Here is a 25308-nt window from a genome sequence, read left to right as displayed (position 1 = left end):
CAACCACAAGTCTGTTCTCTATGTGTGTGAGTCTGTTTCTGTTTCATAGATAGATTCATTTGTGTCGTATTTTAGATTCCACGTATGGTATCATATGATATTTGTCTTTGTCTGACTTATTTCACTTGGTATGATAATCTCTAGGTCCATTCATGTTACTGCATGGGTTCTTGGGTTTTAACTCTTCTGGGTCTATTGGTGGAACCCCCTCTGTTTTCTGAGGGAACATTACTCAGAAATTAGCGGCTCCCTTTGGGGTGGACCTTTGTCATCTTTTGATTGTGCAACACCGGTGATCCCTTTAGGGAAGCCCTCACTGTTCTCTGCTGTAGAAGCTGAAAGAGTAAGATTCTGTCTCTGACAGCGAGGGGTCAGCACGTGGCCTGGACTTGGCCAACCTGATTCTTTCTCCAAGATTCTGATTCTTGAGTAACAGGGAGGTAAGGGATATAGGAGGTCACACCTGTGGCCGGGACATTAAGTGGCTTTTGTCACCTTTGCCCTGGTTTCCAATATCTGGGTCTCTGTAGTCCCCTTGGTTCCTGCTCACTTCCCAGGTTTTTTATCCCTGTCTCTGATATCTTTCCAATAATGGGTCAATTTCCGTTGCTTGCCACCAAGAAAACTGACCATCTTAAATAAGCTTCTTAGAAGAAAATGCCTTTTTTTTTTTTTTTTTTTTTTTGCCACAGGGAAAGAGAGGTGAGGTATTTTTAAAACATCCTAGGGCTGAAGATAAGAAGACAATATGCCAAACACTCATTAAACTCTTGCTGTGTCAGAAGTGGTTCTAAGTAGTTTGTATCTATTAACTCAGTGCTCACATTATATTTTAAAGGAGTTCACTATTATTTCGATTTTACAGATTAGGAAATGAAAGGTGAGAGATGATCAATTACTTAAGTGCATCAAAGTAAAAAGTGGAAGGGCCAGGAATTGAACCCAGGGAGTCTGGGTCTCGTTCTTGCCTTTTAAGGATATTCCATTGCCTCTCTCGAGTGGTAAAACTGCCCACACTCAAGGTAATGCTAAACAATGAGGCAGGTCGGGGAAGCCTCTTACTGTGGTCCCAAGAGTAGTGACTTATTTGGTGGACAGGGTTTATTTTGATGCTCCTGTGGGTTCTCTCTGCATCCTCTCCAAACAAGGTACCTGAGAGCAATTTCCCATCACTATTGCCAGTTGTATCACATCATTCAGATAGCACAGTAGGCTAGAAATATTATTAATTTGGATATAATAGAGGTGGTATTTGCTGCTTTGGCCCATCACCTGGCAGCCGTGTGCTCTCTGTATAGGTTCTGGCTAAGCTCCCTGTACCTGTCCCTCTCAAACCTTATAGAATTAATATTCCTCTATCCAAGGACAAGTCACATCAAGGCCTTGCACACATGTCACTTTGTCATTTTCATACCGTCAGTGGACAGACAGCATAGCAAAAATGCCTAAAATTTTACTCAAAATGGCATGTGAGAGTTAGGAACTCTGGTGACTCAGAGTCATCTCTGAAATCAGGAAAGGTGATTTTGGGCTAATTTCACAGTAGCACAGCTGGGGATGCAAGAGGCTTGGTAAGCTTTCCTTGGGGCTTCCTACAATGCTGACAGACCACTGCCACCATCTCTCTTGGGGAAGGAGGAGCCTTTATTGATTATCACCCAGCCCAGACCTCTGGAATCCGTTAATAACGATTTATCTTTTGTGTTGACTGCAGAATTCGTAACTTGTGTAAGATTTATGCATCAAGTTACTCCTTGCCCCTCCCGCCCCAAGCTTCAGCCTCTGTTCTTCATGGGATTACTTAAGCTTTACCTGGCTACCTTTCCTCCAGGTATAGCTTTTCTGGCTTGGCCAACCTCCCTCTAATCTTGCAGATTTGGAAATACAACCCAATTACTCTCAATGTCTCCCAATTACTGTCCAGGTCTTGCATCTAGATGAGCACATATTTTTATTCTTCTTTATTCTCTACTGGGTTGATAAGCACCATGGACAGGTCTACTTATCATTACCTGGTGGTAATGACCAAGCTGAGTGAGTTCTGGGCTCAGCCTTGGTGTCATAAATGCATGATCGCCAGCACAGCCCACTTAACAGATTGAGAAGCTGCAATTAATATGATAACGTTTCACACAGGACATTTCATCTGCAGATATAAATCACAAGGAACATGCGTTGTGTTCCGCTAAAGTGAATTCAACTGAATCACTGAGAAGTTATGGTCTCACTGGGACAGCTGAATGCCTTGAAAACAGAAGTAGAAAGTGAAGGAATTAAAGTGAGTCTTTTTTTTTTAACGATTTTTTTTGATGTGGACCATTTTTTAAAGTCTTTATTGAATTTGTTACAATATTGTTTATGGGTTTTTTTTTTTTTTTTTTTTTGGTTTTTTGGCCATGAGGCATGTGGGATCTTAGCTCCCCGATCAGGGATCAAACCCGCACCCCCTGCAATGGAAGGTGAAGTCTTAACCACTGGACCACCAGGGAAGTCCCCTAAAGTGTGTCTTATCTGTAGCAGACATACACAGATGTAAGTTGGGATTGTCAGCTTGAGTTGCTGTGTGTATGTGTGTACATACATGCCACATGTATCTATGGAACAGGGATTAAGAATGCAGGCTCTGGAGGTAGCCTGTCTTCTTTCATATCCTGGGTCTGCTACTTATGAGATGTACGATGTTGGGCAAGTACCAAGGAACTCAGAATTGGAGCCCAGGCATTCTGGCCCCAAGTCCAGGCCTTAAGGCACCATGCTGTACTGCTTCTCTAGCATAAATAATAAGTCAAGAAGATAAAACAAATATCCTTCCCACTCCACCTTTTGTCCTCTGATTCTTTCCAGAGTCAAACAGAGTTACTAGTTTCTTAGTTTTTAAGATTTATTATTGTTTTTATTTTTTAATTGAAATATAGTTTCAGGTGTACTGTACAATGATTTGATATTTGCATAATTATGAAATGATCACCACAGTAAGTCTAGTAACCCTCTGTCCCCATACAAAGATATTACAATATTATTGACTGTATCCCTTATGCTGTATATTACATCCCCATGACTTATTTAATATATGAATACAGGTTTGTATCTCTTAATCCCCTTCACCTATTTTGCCCCCCACACTCTCCCCTCTGTCAGTCACCTCTTTGTTCTCTGTTTCTATGCATCTGTTTTTCGTTTTGCTTTTTAGATTCCACATGTAAGTGAGATTGTGGTATCTGTCTTTCTCTGACTCATTTCACTCAGCATAATACCCTCTAGATTCATCCACGTTTTCACACATGGCAATATTTCATTCTTTTTTATGGCTGAGTAATATTCCATTGTGTATATATAGTGTTTATTTTTGTATATGGTGTGAGGAAGTAGTCCAGTTTGATTCTTTTGCATATAACTATCCATTTTCCCCAACCCCATTTATTAAAGAGGTTGTCCTTTTTCCACTGTATATTCTTGCCTCCCTTGATATAGATTAATTGGCCATATAAGTGTGGGTTTAGTTACTGGTTTCTTATGTATTGCTCCAGTCATAATAGATTTTGATTAAGCGTGACCTAGTCCTAGTCCTTATATCTGCATGTTTGACTTAATGATAGAACACAGAGTGTTCCATATTATATAAAGACATCCTTCATTCCTTTTAGTATGCTTTACATAAACTCCACGGCATAGAGCTGTCCCTGGTGTGACACGGTGTGGGCAGTCCTGCTAGAGTTGACATCATGCTGGTGAACAGGGGGGTGGGCAGCTCAGCCAACACCCAGATTGACTTTTCCAGAGCCACCCACAGTGACAACATCCCCTTGATGGCTGTGGTGGCACTGTGGCCAACGTCTTCCCCAGAGACACCTATTTCGATGATGATAGAAGGGGTTCCTGGGATCCTGTGGTGACTTCATATGTCCAGGGAAGACCCCATGGACCCTCTATAACCATGAAAACTATAGAATCCTATGTGGCAACAGGAAGCCACACTGACTCTGGAGACTAAAGAATCATCATGGCCTTACCAGCGTGTATCAGTTAGCTATTGCTGTGTAACATCCAAGCACAAAAATCCAATTGCTTAAATTAATAAATATTTCTTTAGTTCCCGAGTCTGTGCATTGGCTGGACATTTCTTCTGATCTTGGTTGGGCTTACTGATGTTCCTATGTCAGTTGGTGAGTCAACTGTTAGATCGATTTTGCTGATTTTGGCTGGACTCTCGGGTGTCTGGGGCCTTGACAGGACGACTGGATTTCCTTTACTGCTCTACATGACTCATTCTCTGGCAGGCTACCCCAGGCTTGTTGACAGGGAGGCAGCGAGCTCCAAAGAGTGAGGAGGAGCAGGTCTCTTGAGACCTAGGTGTGGAAAAGCACAGTGTCACTTCCACCATACTTTGTGGGCTAAAGCAAGTGACAAGACTAGCTCACATCCAAAGGGTGAGGAAATACACTCTACCTCTTAATAGGAGGCACTTCAAAGTCATGTTGAAGATGGTGTGAAACACAGGGAAAAGAATTGGAGCCCCTTTTTGCAGTCAATGCATCACACCAGTAGAGTATACTGTCCCAGAAGCTTGGAGACACTTATGGGTTAAGAAAAGGCCTTGGAAGCCTGTACTGACCCCTTGGGGCCTGAGAGCTGGTTATAGCCCAGAGACCCAGAGGAGCCCCATGGACTCTGTAGCCAGTTCCCTGTTTATGGACATTTAGATTGTTTCCAGGGTTCTGTCATTAAAAAGAGCTCTGCAAGAAATATCCTTAGGCCTACATCTGTCTTTGTGCAATTGTGCAGGTCCAGTTGTGGGATAAATCGCCTAGTGTACTTTGGAGAGAGAATCTTTCTTTTTGGGTGGAGCGCTTGGCGAGGTATCTAAATAACTGCACCCAGGCTCCATACAAGAACGGATCTCCTTGAAACCTGCTCCTAGAGGCTGATTCATCATCGGAGGCACCAGTGTCTGGGACCAGCGGCCATCATCTGCACCCAACCTCTACTCATCATCCCTCCCCAATATTCAGCATTGGTCTTCCCGACAGCATTCCACTGAGTGCTTCTCCCGAGGATCCCTCTGCCGGGCACGCTGAGCCAAGGGCTGCATCAAATCAGATCTCTGTTGAATGGCTCAGTAATGCAGAGCATCCCGAATCCAGTGCTTCAGCCAGGGCTATTGTTTAAGGAGAGCATTCTTTGCCCATCTCTGACCTCAGGAACCCACCCAGCACCTGCAGGTGAAAGCCAGATGATAAGAGGAATGCTCTTGATCAGCACTGGAAGGGGGAAGGACCACAGAGTCTTAAATGCTTATTAATGGCTAGAAAAAGGACTGACGCTTGGATTTCTGGCATGATGATAAAAGGGCAGAGAGCGAAGTTAAAGAACTGGAATAAAATATCTCAGCATTGGGCTTCCCTGGTGGCGCAGTGGTTGAGAGTCCGCCTGCCGATGCAGGGGACACGTGTTCGTCACCCGGTCCGGGAGGATCCCACATGCCGCAGAGCGGCTGGGCCCGTGAGCCATGGCTGCTGAACCTGCGTGTCTGGAGCCTGTGCTCCGCAACGGGAGAGGCCACAACAGTGAGAGGCCTGCGTACCGCAAAAAAAAAAAAAAAAAAAAAAAAAAGAATAGAAAAAAAAATCGCAGCATTGAGCGGGCTGGTTCCCAAGCCTGGCTATACATCAGAGTCAACTGGGGAAGCTTTTAAAAATACAAACTCCTAGGCCCTGCCTGAGCTCTACCAACTCAAAACTTCTTGGGGCGGGGGGCGGGGGAGGATCTTTCAAGCCATATTTTGTAAAAGCTCTCCAAGTGGGTTTTAGGAATTGCTGACGTGGTCCAATGCTGAAATCCACTCCTCATCACCCGTGAAAGATGAACCCAGTGATATTTACAACCATGATAAGTTCTGTTTATGAGGACTGACTGTAACCAGGCAAAGTGCATTATTTCATCATGTCTCCTCCCAACTCTCTCTAGACGTACAATTATTAGTCCCATTTCCCACATAAAACAATTGAGGATTAGAGGGATGAACTGAGCAAAGGCACACAGCGGGGGAGTGGGCGAGCACAGATTCACATCAGAGACCGTCTGATCCCACAGCTTCTGCTCTCTTTATCCTGAACCGCTTCTTCTGTAAAATGGGGTTAGCAGGGGCTGCAAGCTCAGACCCTCACCCATGATCCCAAAGATTTTGCTCTCAACCCATGGACTTCCCTACAGCACTAAGGAGTAGGTTTTTGCCCATTGAAGATAATGCCCACAGACTTTTCTAACAACCTCAATCTGTTTGACTTAGAACAGAAAACCCTCTCTCTGGGGAACATAATAAAAAGAGAATATATATATTATTTATATACATATATATGAAGTGTGTGTATGTGCATACACACAGATGTGTGTACAGGCATGTGTATATAGGCATATGTATGTATGTGCATAAACGTTTATGTATCTATATATGGACATGTCTGCATGTGTATATGTATGTATACATGTGCATAAAGGTATATGTGTTTATATACATATATACGTGCATATGTGCATGTATGTCTATTTATCATCTCCACACACATCCAGCCAAGGAGACTGGAATCCACGGGCCTTCTTTGCACCACCTCTGGGAGAGCCTGTGAGATGGGCTCTAGGGCCCATGGCACAGCTTACCCATTGTCCCCAGAATCCATTCTTCTTGTCTTCCTTTTAATAAAAGGATTCCCTGCCCTTGACCTTAGCACAGGGCAGCCCAGGTGGAGATATTTGTTTGAGAGTTAATGGCCCTCAATAGCATCTACCTGGTTAGCCAAACTTAGACTCTGAGCCCACCTGCTGGCTGGGCACCCAGTACAGATCGGGAGGCTGTGATTCAGGGACTCTCCAGGTGACCTGTGACTTTTGTGACAGAAGATCAGCCACCTGCCTGTACTGTCCCACCAAACATGCACACAACAGAGTAAGGTAATCACAAACGAATTTGGAGTGACAATAGGAGATGGGGTTGGATGCTCTTGTAGCCCTAACCAATGACGTATACTGGGAAGTCAGGAGGTGGGATTCAACCTCTGGCTTTGCCACTGTGACACCAAGAAAATTCCTTTGATATTTTGGGGGCCTGATTATCAAGACTAGAATCTCAGATGATCCACATCCTCCAACTCAGTTCCTCAGATCCACTCAAGCAGATGTAGAAGATGATTAATAGCTGCTGATAATAGATTACCCTCCTTGCCAAGATCTGTATATTGACACATACAGCTCAGGCCATTTTTCTGTACAATTACACGTCCCCCAAAAAAGGGAAAATTTTAATTGCTCATATTGATCTGTCTCAGTGGTTTGAGGGGCATCAAGACTGACTGGGAATTATCTTCAAAGCCTTCATATACTTGAAAGCATCTCAGAAGTTGGGAGGAAACAGAGCATGGTCTGCTGTGCTGTGAATAACCAGTCTAGCCATAGAAAGGCAGTGAGGGAATCTCATCATCCCTATACACTAATGATGAAAAATCTGACAGTGAAATCAAGAAAACACTGCCATTTACCACTGCAACAAAAAGAATAAAATATCTAGGAATAAACCTACCTAAGGAGACAAAAGACCTGTATGCAGAAAATTGTAAGACACTGATGAAAGAAATTAAAGATGATACAAATAGATGGAGAGATATACCATGTTCTTGGATTGGAAGAATCAACATTGTGAAAATGACTCTACTACCCAAAGCAATCTACAGATTCAATGCAATCCCTATCAAATTACCACTGACATTTTTCACAGAATTAGAACAAAAAATTTCACAATTTATATCGAAACACAAAAGACCCCGAATAGCCAAAGCAGTCTTGAGAAAGAAAAACGGAGCTGGAGGAATCAGGCTCCCTGACTTCAGACTATACTACAAAGCTACAAGAATCAAAACAGTATGGTACTGGCACAAAAACAGAAATATAGATCAATGGAACAGGATACAAAGCCCAGAGAGAAACCCACGCACATATGGTCACCTTATCTTTGATAAAGGGGGCAAAGATATACAATGGAGAAGAAACAGCCTCTTCAATAAGTGGTGCTGGGAAAACTGGACAGCTACATGTAAAAGAATGAAATTAGAACATTTCCTGACACCTCACACAAAAATAAACTCAAAATGTATTAAAGACCTAAATGTAAGGCCAGATACTATCAAACTCTTAGAGGAAAACATAGGCAGAATACTCTATGACATAAATCACAGCAAGATCCTTTTTGACCTACCTCCTAGAGAAATGGAAATAAAAACAAAAATAAACAAATGGGACCTAATGAAACTTAAAAGCTTTTGCACAGTAAAGGAAACCATAAACAAGACCAAAAGACAACCTTCAGAATGGGAGAAAATATTTGCAAATGAAACAACTGACAAAGGATTAATTTCCAAAATTTACAAGCAGCTCATGCAGCTCAGTATCAAAAAAACAAACAGCCCAATCCAAAAATGGGCAGAAGACCTAAATAGACATTTCTCCAAAGAAGATATACAGACGGCTAACAAACACATGAAAGAATGCTCAACATCATTAATCATTAGAGAAATGGAAATCAAAACTACAATGCGATATCATCTCACACCGGTCAGAATGACCATCATCAAAAAATCTAGAAACAATAAATGCTGGAGAGGGTGTGGAGAAAAGGGAACCCTCCCACACTGTTGGTAAGAATGTAAATTGATACAGCCACTATGGAGAACAGTATGGAGGTTCCTTAAAAAACTAAAAATAGAACTACCATACGACCCAGCAATCCCACTACTGGACCTATACCCTGAGAAACCATAATTCAAAAAGAGTCATGTACCACAATGTTCATTGCAGCTCTATTTACAATAGCCAGGACATGGAAGCAACCTAAGTGTCCATTGACAGATGAATGGATAAAGAAGATGTGGCACATATATACAATGGAATATTACTCAGCCATAAAAAGAAATGAAATTGAGTTATTTGTAGTGAGGTAGATGGACCTAGAGTCTGTCATACAGAGTGAAGTAAGTCAGAAAGAGAAAAACAAATATGTATGTTAACACATATATATGGAATCTAAAAAAAAGAATCATGAAGAACCTAGGGCAAGACAGGAATAAAGACGCAGACCTACTAGAGAATGGACTTGAGGACACGGGGAGGGGGAAGGGTAAGCTGTGACAAAGTGAGAGAGTGGCATGGGCATATATACACTACCAAATGTAAAATAGATAGCTAGTGAGAAGCAGTCGCATAGCACAGGGAGATCTGCTCAGTGCTTTGTGACCACCTAGAGGGGTGGGATAGGGAGGGTGGGAGGGAGGGAGATGCAAGAGGGAAGAGATATGGGGATATATGCATGTGAATAACTGATTCACTTTGTTATAAAGCAGAAACTAACACACCATTGTAAAGCAATTATACTCCCATAAAGATGTTATAAAAAAAAGATATAAATGGTATGCATATTGGAAGGGAAGAGGTAAAACTGTCACTATTTGCAGATGACTTGATAATTTATATAGATAATCCTAAAGTCTCCAACCCCAAACAAAAAAAAACCCATAAACCAAAAACCAAAACAGAACAACAACAACAAAACACACCAACAAGGGAACACAGAGGACTTCAGGCAAGCTCAGCTTTCTTCCTAGCAGCTGAGGCCACACTGAGGTCCAAGCCCAGATTTCTGCCCACATCTGCCACTCACAGGAGTGGCAGTTGGAACCACATTCAGTCCTGCTGTTTCCTGACCTTAAGCTGCTTGGTGGGTCAGGGCAGCCGGGACGGGAGCCAGGAAGCACGGCTGAGTGGAACTTGCTTCCTTGGAACTATAGCACGAGCATCTCTATGTCGATACGCGTGCTTCAAAGGGCAGATTGGGAGAACAGCCTGCACAGAGGCCTTTGGGGACCGTCGGGCTCCTGGGCGACACAGCAAAGAGCAAAGCAGAGACGGTCTGTTCTTGGCTGCCTAATTGGCTCACACCAGCTCTGAGGCACTGGCGAGAAAGTCCCCAGTCGTTTCCCTCAAGTTGGTAGTAAGGATCCCAATTAGACCTCAAGAGACCTCTTCCCTCTCAAGATGCTGTGTTTGTTCTGCTCCTTCGGGCCAAGCTGACATTGGCAACCGAGTCATGCAATCCTTAAAGGGGAAAAAGAACCCAGTTTAGCATGAATCCGGTGGCCCCTCCCTCTGTGGTCCCATCTTTACAGGAAGGTTGGCTCTCAGGAATCCAGCCACTCACTAAACCAAGCAGCTTCTACTGGACGACTAGTGTATTCATCAGGTGGGAGTAGGTACTGCTGTAAAGAAACCAAAATAGCAGTTAGTGAAACGGAATAAAGGTCTATTTCTCGTCAAGAAGGGTCTGGGAGGGTCCGATCCTCTGCAGAGCCACGAGCGTCCTACAGCCACTCAGACCGTCCCAGCCTCCCTCCAACTGGTGGTGCTACATGCCAACGTGTGTCTTCCCCAAATACCGCATGACATCCCTTATATGTGGAAACTAAAATATGATACCATAAATAATAATAAAAAAAATAAAATATGACAGAAATGAGCCTATCTATGAAACAGAAACAGATTCATGGACGTAGAGAACAGACTTGTGGTTGCCAAGGTGGGGGGTGGGGTGGGGGGGAGAGGGATGGACTGGGAGTTTGGGGTTGGTAGATGCAAACTATTACATTTAGGATGGATAAACAACAAGGTCCTACTGTAAAGCACACGGAACTATATTCAATATCCTGGGATAAACCATAATGGAAAAGAATATAAAAGATGAATGTATATATGTACGTATAACTGGATCACTTTGCTGTACAGCAGAAATTAACATTGTAAATCAACTATATTTTAATTAAAAAAAAAACCCAAAACAAAAAACATATGTCTTCCCGGTCACGCAGGGAGGATAAGGGAGAGCATGGGGCGCTCTTGTTCCTGACGCCACCCCTTCTGGGAGTGACTTGTCATCCCAGTTCAGTCGTTGCCAGAACGAGTCACGTGGACCCAACTGAACTGCAAGGCCGGCTGGGAAATGTACCGAGAACGACTGTCTCTACCACAACTTCCGTGTGTCAAAACACACCCAAGTATTTGGGGGCTCTAGACAAAGAACGGAAACCCCTCTCTTCCCTGGGGATATGAAAAAGCCAGAGAAATGTCTGTTTGTCAGTAGACTTTGGAGGTACTGATTGGAGCACAGCTGGCAGGATTCTGACTGAAGTGAAGACGTCCGCACAGTGAGGTTGATCTGGGAAGAGGGGGGATATTTAATTCTTACCATGCTTCAGTCACAGACAGTAAGCCAGCAAGGTCTGTATAGAAGGAGATGAGAAGAGGTATTATCTTCTATGCCCCTCTTGAGGGCAGGAGGTACATCAACCTATATTTGTCACCCCTGAAGTGATCAAATCTGAAGACTTGTCTACTGGCCCAGGGGAAGATGCTGGTGTCACATCTATGAAGCAGCAAAACTACATTATAGTAGTTTCCTAAATTATTGTTCAGTTTCCTGGTTTCCACTAGGTGGCCAGCTTAATTTATCAGACTATGCCTTCTTCACTCATGCTCTGTAAACCATTCATTGTCTGCCCATCCATCCACTCACTCAAACATTCATCCATCCATCTCTCCATCCAAACATTTGTCCATCCATTCAAGCATCTAATCATCCATCCGTCCATCCATCCAAACATTTGTCCATCCATTCAAGCATCTAATCATCCATCCATCCATCTATCCATCTAAAACAGCCATCCATCCATCCAAGCATTTGTTCATCCATTCAAGCATCTATCATCCATTCATCCATCCATCCATCCAAACATTTGTCCATCCATTCAAGCACCTAATCATCCATCCGTCCATCCATCCATCCAAACATTTTCCATCCATTCAAGCATCTAATCATCCATCCATCCATCCATCCATCCATCTAAAACAGCCATCCATCCATCCAAACATTTGTTCATCCATTCAAGCATCTATCACCCATTTGTCCATCCATCCATCCATCCCTCCATCCCTCCAGACAAACGTTTACTGTTTGCTGACTCATGCTAGGCATGGCTCTAGTCATGGAGTACACAGCAGAGGACAGGTAGGACTAGATCCTTACTCTTCTGTAACTTACATTCTGCTAGGGAAGACACACAACAAACAAGAAAGGCAATACTTGGAAAGGACAATGTCAGAGTTGTCTACGAAGTCTGTAAAATGGGATGATAAGAGAAGGGGGACTTGAACGGGAGGGTGTGTGAGGCTACTCTAAGGTGGGCAGAGAAAGCCTCACTGAGGATGTGACCTATGAGCTGAGACCTGAATGGTAAGGAGGGGTCAAGCCTGTGACAATACGGGAGAACAGAGTTCCAGAAAGGAGCGGCAAAAAGGGCAAAAGCTCCGAGGTGGGGATAAGCGTCTTTTGTTAGAAGAATAGACAGAAGGAAACCAGTGGGGCTGGAGTTAGTGAGCAAGAGGGGCTGCAGTGGGAAATGAGGGAGGGCTGATGGGCAGTGCTGCATCATGCTGGGCCTGTCGGCCACGGTGCAAAGTCCAGATTTCACTCTAGGATTTATGGGCATCTATTGGAGGGTTTTAAGCTGGGGAATGACATGATTTGAATTATGTTTTTAAAAGGTCACCCTGTTAATTTTCATTTAGCAAACATTGACTGTCTACTTAGTAGATTCATTGAAGAGCCATGAAATGCTCTGGAGGCAGGGGGAGCAAAGGAGAGCAAGACAGAAGCTTTTAAACTTATAAAACAAACGTTGGCCATCGTGCTTTGAGTCCATTAGCGTAACTGGCGGATCGGACTAGACTGAACATCAGGGAAAAACCACCGTGAGAAATTCAAAGTCTGGCTGTCCTGGAAAGAGGAGGGGACACAGAGTCTGATGGGCCACGGGACTCTTTCATGGGGATCGAGCCAGAGAGCGATGGGTGGGTTTCCAGGGTGGACCCACACAGTTTGTTTGTGAAGGGATTTGCTACCTCATCTTTAGCATGAACCTCAGTTTTCCTGGGTCCTGTACATGTGGTTCCAGGGTCTTTCCGAATGTCCAGAAAACAAAGCTCATGGGAATGGAATTGTGGGTGGGAGATGTGAGGAAGCCAGGAAAAGCCAGTAGGGGATCCATTGCTTTGAGGGACCAACATCCATTTTTACGGCAAAAATATCTTGATTCTCCCTTTGAAGTTTGTCCTTTCTCACTCTGAGTCCCTACTTTTTGTTTTTGACCCGAGATTTAATGTACATTTATTCTTAACACGTGGACCATAGAGTATAATGATTTCATACTGAATAAAAGATATCCATTAAGCCAAAGAAGGAAAAAAGGAGGAATTTACATCAAGTTTTAGCTACATTGTTTGAAATACAAATATGTAGATTTTATCACTGAAAGAAATCTCAGTTGTGTTTCTTCATCAGAAACTTCAACTGAACCTAGAACTTTTCCACACCTCGATTAGAAAGAAAACAGAAAAAAACAAAAACCCAGAAAAAAAATAAACTATAAGTTGATGGGCTGCTAAAACAGCAAGGCACTAATCTCTCCCCTAGGCTCCAGTTGGAGGGAGATGTCTGTGATGGAGGCCTGAACGTTACATCTTGCAGGTGACACACTTGACTTATGTTCAGCTTGTGACTCCAGTCAGCCAATAGGGGTCAATTGAGGGACTTTATCTGAAAGTGTCAGGACACTTACTGTCTTTACTCTGAGATTCTTTGCTGTGAAACTGCCAAGGATAGGGCTTCCGGAGGCCACTGTATGGAAGAGCTTTCCCTGAGCCTCAAGTCAAACAGGCAAATACTAAGCCCAGAGTAAGAGAGGGGAAGAGATAGAACCCTGGGTCCAACCATTCCTGAAGCCAGCTTCACCTCTGCTTGTTCAGTCCTATGGAGCAATAAATTCTGTCCACCTCCCCTATTATTTTTCCTGAAGTCCAGTTAAAAAACAATTTTTAAAATCACTTGCAATGTAAACATCAGGATAGGACTTTTCCCCTCCTAAGGGGACTACTTCCTCCCTCTAGTGGGTAGAATTGTCTCCCTCAAAAGATGTGTTGAAATCCTAACCCTCAGAACCTGTGACTGTGGCCTTATTTGGAAAGAGGGTCTTGGGAAAGAGACAAGGGATTCCAAGGATTGCCAGCAACCAACAGAAGGCAGGGAAGAAGCATGGGACAGATTCTCTCCTTCACAGCCAAGGGAAGAATCAATTCTATTAACTCCTTGATTTTGGACTTCCGGCCTCCAGAACGGGGAGAGAATACGTTCCTGTTGTTTTAAGCCCCCTAGTTTGTGATATACCTCCCAAAAGACATGTAGCCTTTTTTAAAAATCTATTTATCTATCTATTTATTTATTTATGGCTGCGTTGGGTCTTTGTTGCTGCATGTGGGTTTTCTCTAGTTGTGGCGAGCGGGTGCTACTCTTTGTTGCGGTGCGCGGGCTTCCCATAGCGGTGGCTTCTCTTGTTGCATAGCACGGGCTTCAGTAGTTGTGGCACACGGGCTCAGTAGTTGTGGCTCGCAGGCTCTAGAGCGCAGGCTCAGTAGTTGTGGCGCACGGGCTTCATTGCTCCGCGGCATGTGGGATCTTCCTGGACCAGGGATCGAACCCGTGTCCCCTGCATTGGCAGGCGGATTCTCAACCACTGTGCCACCAGGGAAACCCTGAGACACGTAGACTTAGCACTCTTCAATCCTCCTATCTACGGGAGGCTAGATTCACAGATTAGCACTCCCCACCCTCCCCCCCAATCATGTGATACACACGTCAGCTGGGGCCAGATGTAGGCAAAATGTATGGTAGAGAACTTAACAGGAAGGTTTTTGGGGCCAGTCAGGGGTCAAACTTGCATCCGGATCTCTGGCCACAGCATCCTCTTTGCTCATCACCCCTCAGGTCATCACTGATCCCTGGGCTGGAGGACCTGAGCCGCCCTGGGGGAGCATCCCTGCTTCACCCGCATTCCTGCCGGAGCCTCCATGGCTGCAGCCACAGCAAAGCGAGGGGGGCGGGGGCATCCCCGGTGCGGAGCTGATGACTGCATCTTGGAAAATGGCACACGGGGTAGTTAACTCACAGTTCTGAGCTTCCCCAGAGGGAAACAGACAAACCATTCTCTTGCTCTCCCAGGGTGTCCTAGCACAGCGTCATTTGTAAAGTGGGTGTGAAACCGAGGAGAAGGTGAGGCTTTTCTAGATAAGACACGTTCCTGGAAGCCCAGTGCCCTGGTGGGTCCGTAGAGCAGTCAGCTGCCCGGGGTCTGCACACAAGTTTAGCTGCCCTAGACCTCTGGCCAGAGGCTGGTGTTATGGCCTTAATTGTGTCCCCCAAATTCAGGTTTTGAAGTCCTGACCCCCCCAGTAACTAGATGTGACCTTGTTTGGAAATAGGGTCTTTGTGGATGCAGTTAGTTAAGACGAGGTCTTCCTGGAACAGGGTGGGTTCTACTCCCACTTGCCTGGTGTTCATCTAAAAAGGGGAAATCTGGACACGCACACGGGCGCATCCTGTGGAAAACAACACCACGTGAACCCGGAGACAGAGACGGGGTGAAGCGACTGCAGGGCAAGAGACACCAAGGGTAGCCGGCCGCCCCCGGGAGCCGGAGAGGGGCTGCACCAGAGTGTCCCTTAGAGCCTCAGAAGGAACCAACGCTGTCGACACCTGATCTCAGACTTCTGGCCTCCAGACTGTGGGAGAGCACATTTCTGCTGTTCAAGCCGCCCAGCTTGCCGGACTTTGTTAAGGCAGCTGGTAATGGATTGCTCAAGTCTGGGGCACTAAAAGCCGCAGGAAGCCATGGCTTCCACTGGGGGGCGCTGATGATCCCGGTTTCCATGGGCTTGGGGATCTGGTCTTAGGAAACAGGACTTGAACTCACTGTCTCAGAGAGGGGGGCGGGGCTTGGCGCGGGAGGTGGAAATGAGCAAGCGGGTCAGGCTGGGAGGAACCCAGCAGCATCACTTAGTTTATTCACACCCCCAAAGACACCCTGTTGAAAAGTCAGTTCGTGAAGGCGTTCATAGCATTTCTTTCTCAGGCTCTGGATGCACAGAGGGCTGTGTGATCATCGTAAGCTGTGTTCTTTAGGTGATGTTCCCTCTCTTCCCAGGAGACACAGAGGGGTCCGCTCCCTCTTTCATATAACAATACACTTCTCCTGATGCTGTCTTGAGAACACACAGCTCCCTCTGTCTATTTTTGTTTTCTGCACTTGTGGGTTAGAGACATGGCTGGGGAGAAGTATTTCCCTATTAGAGGAGAAACGGTGACATAGACGGCAAATGAAAGTTTGCCCTCTGGGTTGGCGAGACTGGGTGTGGAGAGGCCTGCAGAGACGTCTGCCTGGAGACAACAGCAGCAAATTCACCATGTCCAATTAGGGCCAAGCTGGATTGGAAGCCCCATTTTTCCAGAGTGTCTGAATTTTCAAGAGAAGGCAGAGATCCAGATTTTTTAGGTGAAATGGCCAGAGTCTTAAATGTCGACTCAGTCTTTTTCTATTCTGTAACCTGTTTTATTATCCTTCATACAATTTATGACCATCTGAAAATTATTTCATTTGCTGTTAATCCCCCCAGCCCCGGCTAGAGGTAAGGTCTTTGAGCGCCGGCCTGGGTCTGTTATATTGACCGCTTACCTCCTGTATTTGCACTAGTTCCTAGCACATAGGAGGTGCTCAATAAAATCCCAGGTGAATAAGTGAATGATCCATCACTTGATACTGTTTGCACAAAGACAAGGATTTCACGCAACTTCTTTTTCTGGGGAATCGTCTCGGGACTGCATTTGATTATTAGAGGAATCTAAAACTCAACCTTTTTAAAAACACCCCAGCCCAGAGTCACCACGGGCACATACGTGCCTCAGGACATTGACCTCTGAATGTACGTGTGAGATCCAAAGACGGGACAGAGCCCTTTTTGCTCCAGCCCAAAGGGAGGCTGGACTACACGCTTGCCTGCATGTTTCTCACTTACAGCCATCAGTCAGCAGGCTTTTAGCAGAGAATTGCACATGTGATTGATTTGCAAATCCTTTCAGGTCCTGAAGGAGAGATACTTAGTACACAATGTACTTTGTCATCATGTGTCAACATCGCCTCAATGCAGAGAGAGGCATTACGCTAGGTAAGACTGTAATTGGATTGTTGCTGGGATCCTTCAATCTGCTTTTTCGTTTCCCCAAAGCTCAGCTTTGGAGAGCCATTTGCCATGGATGCCAGCCGCTGGGAGGGGGTCAGTGTGTAGAAAGACAAAGGACAGCGATAAAGCCATGGAAGGCAAATTTTATATTTACAGTCGGTAAGTTTATAAATATATATTACATTCTTACTATCTACAATACATTCTGCACGCAGACGGATTTGAGAGGGGGCAGCGGCAGTGTTATGCCACGGAACATCACACGGGAAAGAATGAAAGAAATGAGAGGGGGTTACTGAAAGCAAAGGATTGTCCTTGAAAAGGGGTGACAGTTTAATCACCCAGCCAGACAACATAAGTCAAGTGGGGGACAGGAGCAGGTAGCTGATGGCTGCTGGAATTCTCAGTCTTAGAGCAAACGGACAGCACCTTAGTTTGGGGGAGAGTGCTGAGGTCGAGAGGGTGAACTGGTGGAATTTACACACTTGATCTCAGAAGAATTCAATCATATGCATAGAGACTGAGAGAGAGACAGAGAGAGAGAGAGACAGAGGAAGCAGAGAGATAGGTTCAGAGAGGCACACAGAGAAAGAGAAACTGACCTTAGAACCCAACCCTTGAATAACCCAGCTCTCTGCCCCATAGGTGGTTACCTCAGGTCCCTCCATCCCTCCAAGGTGGAGAAGAAGCCTCCCATGCCCGCCCCCCGCCCCTGTGTGTGAAGGGGCTAGGCTTCCTGCCCAACCCACCTCATCGCACACCCCGAGTCCCAACTCTCCCCGCCCTGTACGCTCCGTATGGACACCCAGATTTATCTCATCAGCCTTGAGCAGCAGACTGGATGGGACTGTCCACAGGCGCATCACAGAACAGACATCGCTTTCCAGAAAAGCAAGGGGAAGGAGCACCCCTGGGTGTTGAATTCCTTGTGAGCGCTGCTGACCCTCCAAGACCAGCCTCTTCAAAGAAGGACACGTGTGAAGTTCGCCCAGTGGGGCTTCAGCGTAGAATGTCACCTGGTGGTTGACACAGATGCCACAGTGGAAGAGAGGGAATGGTGACACTGCCCTCCACTGCCAAGTGACCAATGACTTTTGGAAAGGTGGCGATGTGGGGCATGGCGGGGGGGTACAAACGTGAACATAGTGAATTTGCTAAAAAAAATTCTGGTTCTTCGAACCCAGTTGAAAGTCTATACCCAGGCTCCCTAGTTTACTAGTAAAGGAATGCTCTGAATGGCTCAGAGCGTTTTTGTTTGTTTGGGTGGTTGTTCTTGGCATCTAGTTACAAAGGTATTGGTGGCCTATTTGCCCTCTTTTTCCCTTTCAATCCTTGTCAGCGATTGCCTTGCTTTGCCCCAGCCTTTGGGAGATAATAACTCGAAACCCTTGCTTCCCAAGAGCTGACTCTAGATGGCGCTAGACTCCACCTCTGCTCATGCTCACAGCCAGATGTGCTGCCCGAGGTCCAATGACACGCTTCCTCCCGTCCATCCCCTTGAGCCCAACCTGAGTCTCATTTTTCTCCTGTGGTCCACAACATTGAATATGGCAGCTGTGTGGCTTTGATGAAAGAAAGTGAGACGGCAAGAGAGGGACTGTTCTCTCCTGGAGGCTCTCTGAAGTTCGGGGATTCAGAACTCATCTTTCTTCCAATGTAAAAATCTTGCCATGCGTGATAGACCCCTTCACATTGACAGAAACATTGGACCCTGGAATGTGGACATCAATTCCAACTCGGGGCCGCCCCAGGGGAGCCAGGGTCATTTTCTGTGGCTCTGTGGATAGCGTCACCCTGATCTTGTCCTGTCTTTTTATTTCCCCACCGGGCACACCGTTGCCCCACATCCCCAAGTTAAAGGCCGAAAGGTGAGTGAGAACCAATGTCTGTGAAGGCCCGGCTTACACGTCTTCATGTAATCCTTCCATGTAGCCACGTGACTCTTGGCATCCCCCAGGGTCCAGATCCTGGCAGACCCAGTTCATGGCATCCTCACTGCTGGTCGCTATGGAGTTCACGGTGGGGCATCTATCATCCGTAGAGACGGTGGTGAAAGTGGTGAATTTCACTCTTTTCCTTTTTGAGGTAGGGGACGTTGGGGGCTCACTTTTCTCATCTTTCCCATCCATGAGTGTGGGTCCTGAAGATGTGAACAGCTGTCCATTGATGCTGTTTTGGGAGTTTGTGCTGAGGAGATACTTACTCTCTTCGAAATCCATGCCCCTGTCGATGGCAGTGATCTGCTCATCTTGGGAGGAAGACAAGTTGATGTGATTCTCCAACAATTCGGCCCGGTGGCTCAACCCAACCCAGTCATGGTAGTGACTCATACCTTCTTGTTCTTCGAAGGGAACCTGTTTGTGCCTGTACTTTAATGCAAAGGTCACACAGTTTATTAGGAAGACCAAAATGGCCAGGCAGAAGACACCCAACAGGGCATACATCCCGATTTCCAAGTCGCTCAGCCCTTTGGAGGCCTGTGTGAGGTCATTCTCATCCATTTCTCCATAGCTTCTGGGCAGGTCCACCTGGGCTGGGAAGCTGGTGAGGTCAATGGAGATGGTCTGCAGATGGCTGTCATCATCCAAAAGGCTTTCCTGGCCGTAGGTCTTCTGGAAGGTGGACCTTTCCGTTGTGGAGCCCCTTCCTTCCCTGAGGCCCACGGAAGGGCTGCCGTAGTACCGTCCCTCTTGACTCCCCCATTCGTGTGAGGGTTTTTTGGGTCTTCTGTCACTGACGTTATTATCCAGGCGACCTCCTGCCCCCATGTGTCTGCTGTCACTGGTGTTGGGATTGGCATCACTTTGGCCAAATTTCACTTTGATGTTGGCTGTCCCCACAGCCAGCACACTCTTCCGCTTGGATTTCTGGCATGATTCACAAATAACCATTTCGACCTTCACCAGGGCACCCTGTCCTTCGGCTTCAGCAGTGATTATAGGCCACCTGAATTTGGGGTCTTGGTGGACAGAGACCACCTTCTCATCCAGTGATGTGGCCATCAGGGAGAAGTCTTTTGCATCGTAAATATCCAAGGGGGTGACAGAGCCATCACTGAATTGGACCCAGCAACTGATGGCTGCTTCCTGTTGAAGAAAAAAAGTAAGTTCATCAAAATGGGCCCCAAAGCTCACTGAACACAAAGTCTTAGTAAAAATAGACACTCTGTCACAAAGATAATACTACAAGAACAAAGGGAGACCTTTTATCCAGTGTAGAAATAAGAGGCAAGAAATACTAAGGGTATGAAAGAAAATGAATTCTTGTAAAGATGTAGAAGCCAAAGAAAACTACAACAGCAAAATGACAATGATGAAACAGGACCAGGAATAACACTCCCCAATAAGATTTGCTTTCTTTCCTGAGGTGCTGAAAGAAAGATGGCTTCTTTCTGCGGTGCAAGATCTACTTCTGCATAGTAATCAGCTGCATTATCAAAGGAGATTTACCGGTTAGTGCGGTCATTTACAAATGTTACACATTTAAACGAAAAATGTTTATTACGTTATTTTTAAGTTGCTTTAATACCAAGTCTCCGTGCATTATTCACAACACAGGTTAAACCCCCTGACCTAGACAAGGGTGCCCCAGAGGGGCTGCAGGCTTTGGTTGTGTTGGTCCTGCTACATCAGCATCTAAGAATGGGTTTGTATTGGCTTATGGACAGTCTTGGCTTGGAGGTGAAGAGTAAAACCAACCAGCCAGAGAGAGGGTTAGGGCTAGGGTTAGGGGTGGGGTTGGGAAGGGTTAGGAAGCTTTCTGTTGGGAGAATCTTTGTCTTCCCTTCCACTCTCCAACCCAACCAGTTGGGGGAAATTGGGAGACCCAAAATAGCCAGGGTCAAGACTTGTGTCCATCTCAATCCCTCGTCTTTTTACTTTGTTGCTTTAGACCAGCTTTCCTTGGGACTAGTCTGTCCAGGGAGATTGTAATAGACAAGATAACCTCTAAGGCTTCAGTTTCAGTGAAGATGTCATTGGCCTTGACAGCAAACTGGGAGGCCCATTGCTCCCTCCTCCCTCCCCCTAGCTCCCGGAGAAGCTGCTCTACTCCAAACCCAGAAGGATGCGCAGCCCTAAGAGGCTTGTGTGCCTGTCCACCTGGCCACAGCTGACTGGACCCAGGGGACGGCTGCTGTCAGAGCCACATTCATCTCTGCAGCTCTGAGCCAGCCTGCATCTCTCCCTCCAATGTGAAATCAGCAAGATGGGAGGGGCTTCCCTGGGGGCGCAGTGGTTGAGAGTCCGCCTGCCGATGCAGGGGACGCCGGTTCGAGCCCTGGTCCGGGAGGATCCCGCGTGCCGCGGAGCGGCTGGGCCCGTGAGCCACAGCTACTGAGCCTGTGCATCCGGAGCCTGTGCTCCGCAACGGGAGAGGCCGCGATAATGAGAGGCCCGCGCACCGCGATGAAGAGTGGCCCCCGCTCGCCGCAACGAGAGAAAGCCCACGCACAGAAACGAAGACCCAACACAGCAAAAATAAATAAATAAATTAACACTAAGATGGGAGTGAAGCACTTAGTGGTGGGAAGATGAGTCGGAGCTCATATAAGACTGGAGAATGAAGCCCCACTTGGGAGCGACCCACGAGGGAGGAGGTGTAAGCAAATGTCTGGGCACAGCATTTATTTAATGAGATAATGGACATGAGAGAGACTGTTGTTGACCCCCCAGTTTCCCCAAGTTCTTATAGCTGGGGTCTAAGAGGGTCCCACTATCCTTGTAATAAATCCTGTGTTATTTAAACTCGCTTGAGGGGACTTCTCTTTCTTGCAACCAAAGAGCCACTGACCACGATAGAAGGTAAGTTTTCCTGGTGGTATCTGGTCTTTGAACTGAGAAGGGAGCTTCTCACATATGACTGGTGGTCTCTGCTTCTCCTTCAGCACAGCCAGTAAATACTGATCTTGTTAGTCATCGGCTTGGGCTGGCTGCTAAGTGGAAAATGCCTCCATGACACATGGCAGAAGCCACTGGATGTGACCTTGGTTTACCTGGGCCTTCTGATTGGCTGTGAAATTGCAGCAGGAAATTCTAATGCACATTGGATTTCTTGAAACTGAAAGGCCGGAGCCAAGTTGCAGGCAGGGACTAAGCTCCATCCAAAGCAAGCAAGCACGGAGCAAACCTCAGGGTCCCGTGCCTAGCTCTGCATGTCAGAAATGGATTAGCTCTGTGGCCTTATTCTAACTGTGTCTTATCGCTTCCTTAACTCCTAACTGGCAGTCACCTGATTTGATCGCCCCAGGAAGACAGGAAGAAGCCTCGGGTTATTTCTCCTTTGCTATCTGTAACTTGCATCCTGGCTGGCATCATGCCCTGAGAAAAGGGAGGTTTGTCTTTGGCAAGAATTCATATCCGTTATTGAGATCATCCACTTTCAAGTGCTTTCTGATCCAAACCCCTGCACACAAAGACCCCAGTGAAAGGGCAAGGAATTAGCTAACACCTGGCAGGGGAGCCTTCAGTGATGGGTACGGGCTGGGAAAACGATAAGGCTCTGTGTGTTCAGGGGCAGGTCCAGCTTAGCCCACCTTCCTGCCCAAACATAGTCACAGCCTCAGCTGGTGCAAGAGGGGGCCCAGATGGTAATGTACCTGCCGAGGGGAAGGCTTCCAGGAAGTGCTCCTGACCAATAAGGAAAGCTGCCCGAAAACCCCCTATGTGGGCTGGAGGCCTTCTAGCATCACCACAGGAGGACAGTCCTGTCTCATGGGGCACACAGAATCAGTAGCCTGAGACCACTGTCCTTGGGCATTAAACAAGGCTCACCAAAGGCTCCATCCAGTTTCTTTCTAAGAAATAAAGTTTCTCCATCTCAGATGAGGGTGGAGATCACATGACATTTCCAATTGCCCTTCCAACAGTCTTCTTTGTTTGGAAACCATCGTATCAACACACAAACATGCACCACACGATACACACCACAACATGTACACATACACAACGCACACTACACACGACACACATACATAACACAAACATACACATACGCACAGTACACACTCTATTAGAGCACACTGGTTTCCAGTAAAGAAAAAGAAGGCCGTGACTGAGGTCACCACCGGCTCGTTACTTCTGCTTTGAGCTAAATGACAAATATGGAAGCATCTCCTCCAATCTCCTTCCGACCCCCAGACCCGTTACCCCATTTTTTTGAGCAGGGACTTAGCGGAAGGCTGTGGACCCCTCCTTGGAGTCTGTTCCCGCCCTCATTTTCACCCCACTGCTCGGGGAGGTCAGCGGGGTCCAGAGTCAGGACCGTCCGGGGGTGGAGAAGCAGCACGGGGGGCGCGATGGGGCGCGAGGGGCCTGCGGTCCAGCCTCTCCGGCTGCTGCTGCCTGTGATCCTTCACTCCTGGCGGCCTTGCTGTGTGGCATCTCCGCCGGGGGCGCAGGAAGCCTGAGGCTGAGCAGCTGCCCCTGCACGACGCCCTTCCAGACTGCGGAGCACCCGATGTGCGAGCCCACGCTTTTGCGGGACCCCTCCTCCCCAATCAGTGATTCCACCACACGGGCAGCCTGATCTAACGCGTGACCTCACCCCACTGCGCGACCTCACCTGACGTGTGACCTGCTCAGGGCGGAAGCCTACCCAGCGAACGACCCCACTGACGTGTGACCCAACCCCACCATGTGACCCCAAGAGACGTGGGATTCCCCCGCTGGTGTGGGCCCCACCTGCTGTGTAACCACACCTGGTGTGTGACCGCACCTGATGTGTGACCTCACCTGGTGTGTGACCTCACCTGGGGTGTGACCTCACCTGGGTGTGACCTCACCTGATGAGTCACTTTACATGGTGTGTGACCCCCACCATGTGTAACACCCCCTGGATATATCACCCCACCTGGTGTGTGACCTCACCTGGTGTGACCTCACCTGGTGTGACCCATTTGCTGTGTGACCCCCGACATGTGACCCCTTCCCACGGTGCCCCATCCCCACCCCACACCTGTCTGGGCCTTTGCAGAAGTTCTTGAGCCACCGCAGTGGCGAAGATGGCTCTGTTGCTCCCAGGGCTGAGCTGCAGGGAGAGGGACAGCCCTGCCACCAGCTGGACCCCGAGGTCTGTGATCATCACCTTCTCGTCCAGCACGGTGATGGTCTTCTCGGCCAAGATGGCATCTGACAGAGGCGACAGGATCTGAAAGACAGAACCGACATAGGAAGGAAAAGCTCTCTGTGGTTCCAGAAATCCCCCCGATGGTGTAAACGATGCTCCGTGCAGGGGGTGGATAGGGACAGACAGAGCCAGAGGAGCCGGAAAGAGCAAAAACGGGTCTTTCCCACTCAGGCCTTCTTCTAAAAGGTACAGCTTGCTTGTGAAAATATAGCGCATTTTTTAAGTAACAGCAAGATGGTGTCAAGGACTGGATGGGGTAGGACCTGGCATGCCACCCATCGAATAGACTCCACTGCCTGCCATGCACTGCCCGCAGACCTTGAGCGGAAGAATTAACATTTTCATTCATTTCAGCACTAACTTTACGATTCTTCTACAGCATGGATCATTTCTACTATTACTTAGTGCATATTTTGTTTAAAATTATTTTATGTAAATAATTTGTTTAAAAAAGCTTCATAGCGTCATAGAAAAATGGTTTTGATATGCTAGTTATATATTTCTATATTTCTCTCTTCTACACATGATCACCAATGACCAGTTACACTCAAAGAAGAGACGGTTGGTCCATGTACCACCTAAAGCATCCTGTGTGTCACCGGGAGCTCGCACTCCACACTTTGGGGAACACTGAGCAGTGACATTTTGGAATATCAGCTTCCGTCATCTGATAAACTCATCTGCGAGTCCTACCCTTGACGCCGATGTCCCAAAGTCTCATTTGTCTCTGGACATCTGTGATGTCCTGGGGAATGAAGCTTCCGTTCAATTTAGACCCTGAAGAGGAAATCCTGCTTTGGAAGGTTGTCTGTGGAAGCACCTTTGCTCTCCCCGCCCCTCATCCAAGTTACAAAGTGCTGATTTAGACGCCCCTCTGTGAATCCTTAACCTTCTGGGTGAAACAGGTTTCATTCTCCCTTCCCCAGCTTTTTTGATGTATTTCTCTTTTCAAGTTGTTGCTGATATTTATGAAGATATATCTCAAGATAGTTTTCCCTGGATTCATTAAATTCCTTTATCAAAGCC

At 46.8% G+C, this 25308-nt stretch overlaps 1 protein-coding gene across 1 annotated transcript in view; it reads right to left on the bottom strand.

Annotated features, from left to right (window-relative positions):
- Positions 1-19058: 19058 nt before the first annotated feature.
- TMEM132D (transmembrane protein 132D) overlaps positions 19059-25308 on the bottom strand; it is a gene marked incomplete at both ends in the record, with an annotated part of 626392 nt that continues 620142 nt past the window's right edge. Inside the window, 2 exons of the mRNA XM_081251621.1 lie at positions 19059-20243; positions 24112-24303. Coding sequence (XP_081107747.1) covers positions 19059-20243; positions 24112-24303 — 1377 coding nt within the window. The remainder of the gene's footprint in view (positions 20244-24111; positions 24304-25308) is intronic.

This window comes from Mesoplodon bidens, assembly GCF_964165515.1.
Source record: "Mesoplodon bidens genome assembly, chromosome: 13".
Taxonomy (NCBI): Eukaryota; Metazoa; Chordata; class Mammalia; order Artiodactyla; family Ziphiidae; genus Mesoplodon; species Mesoplodon bidens.
This window is presented reverse-complemented; position numbering and strand designations above follow the sequence as displayed.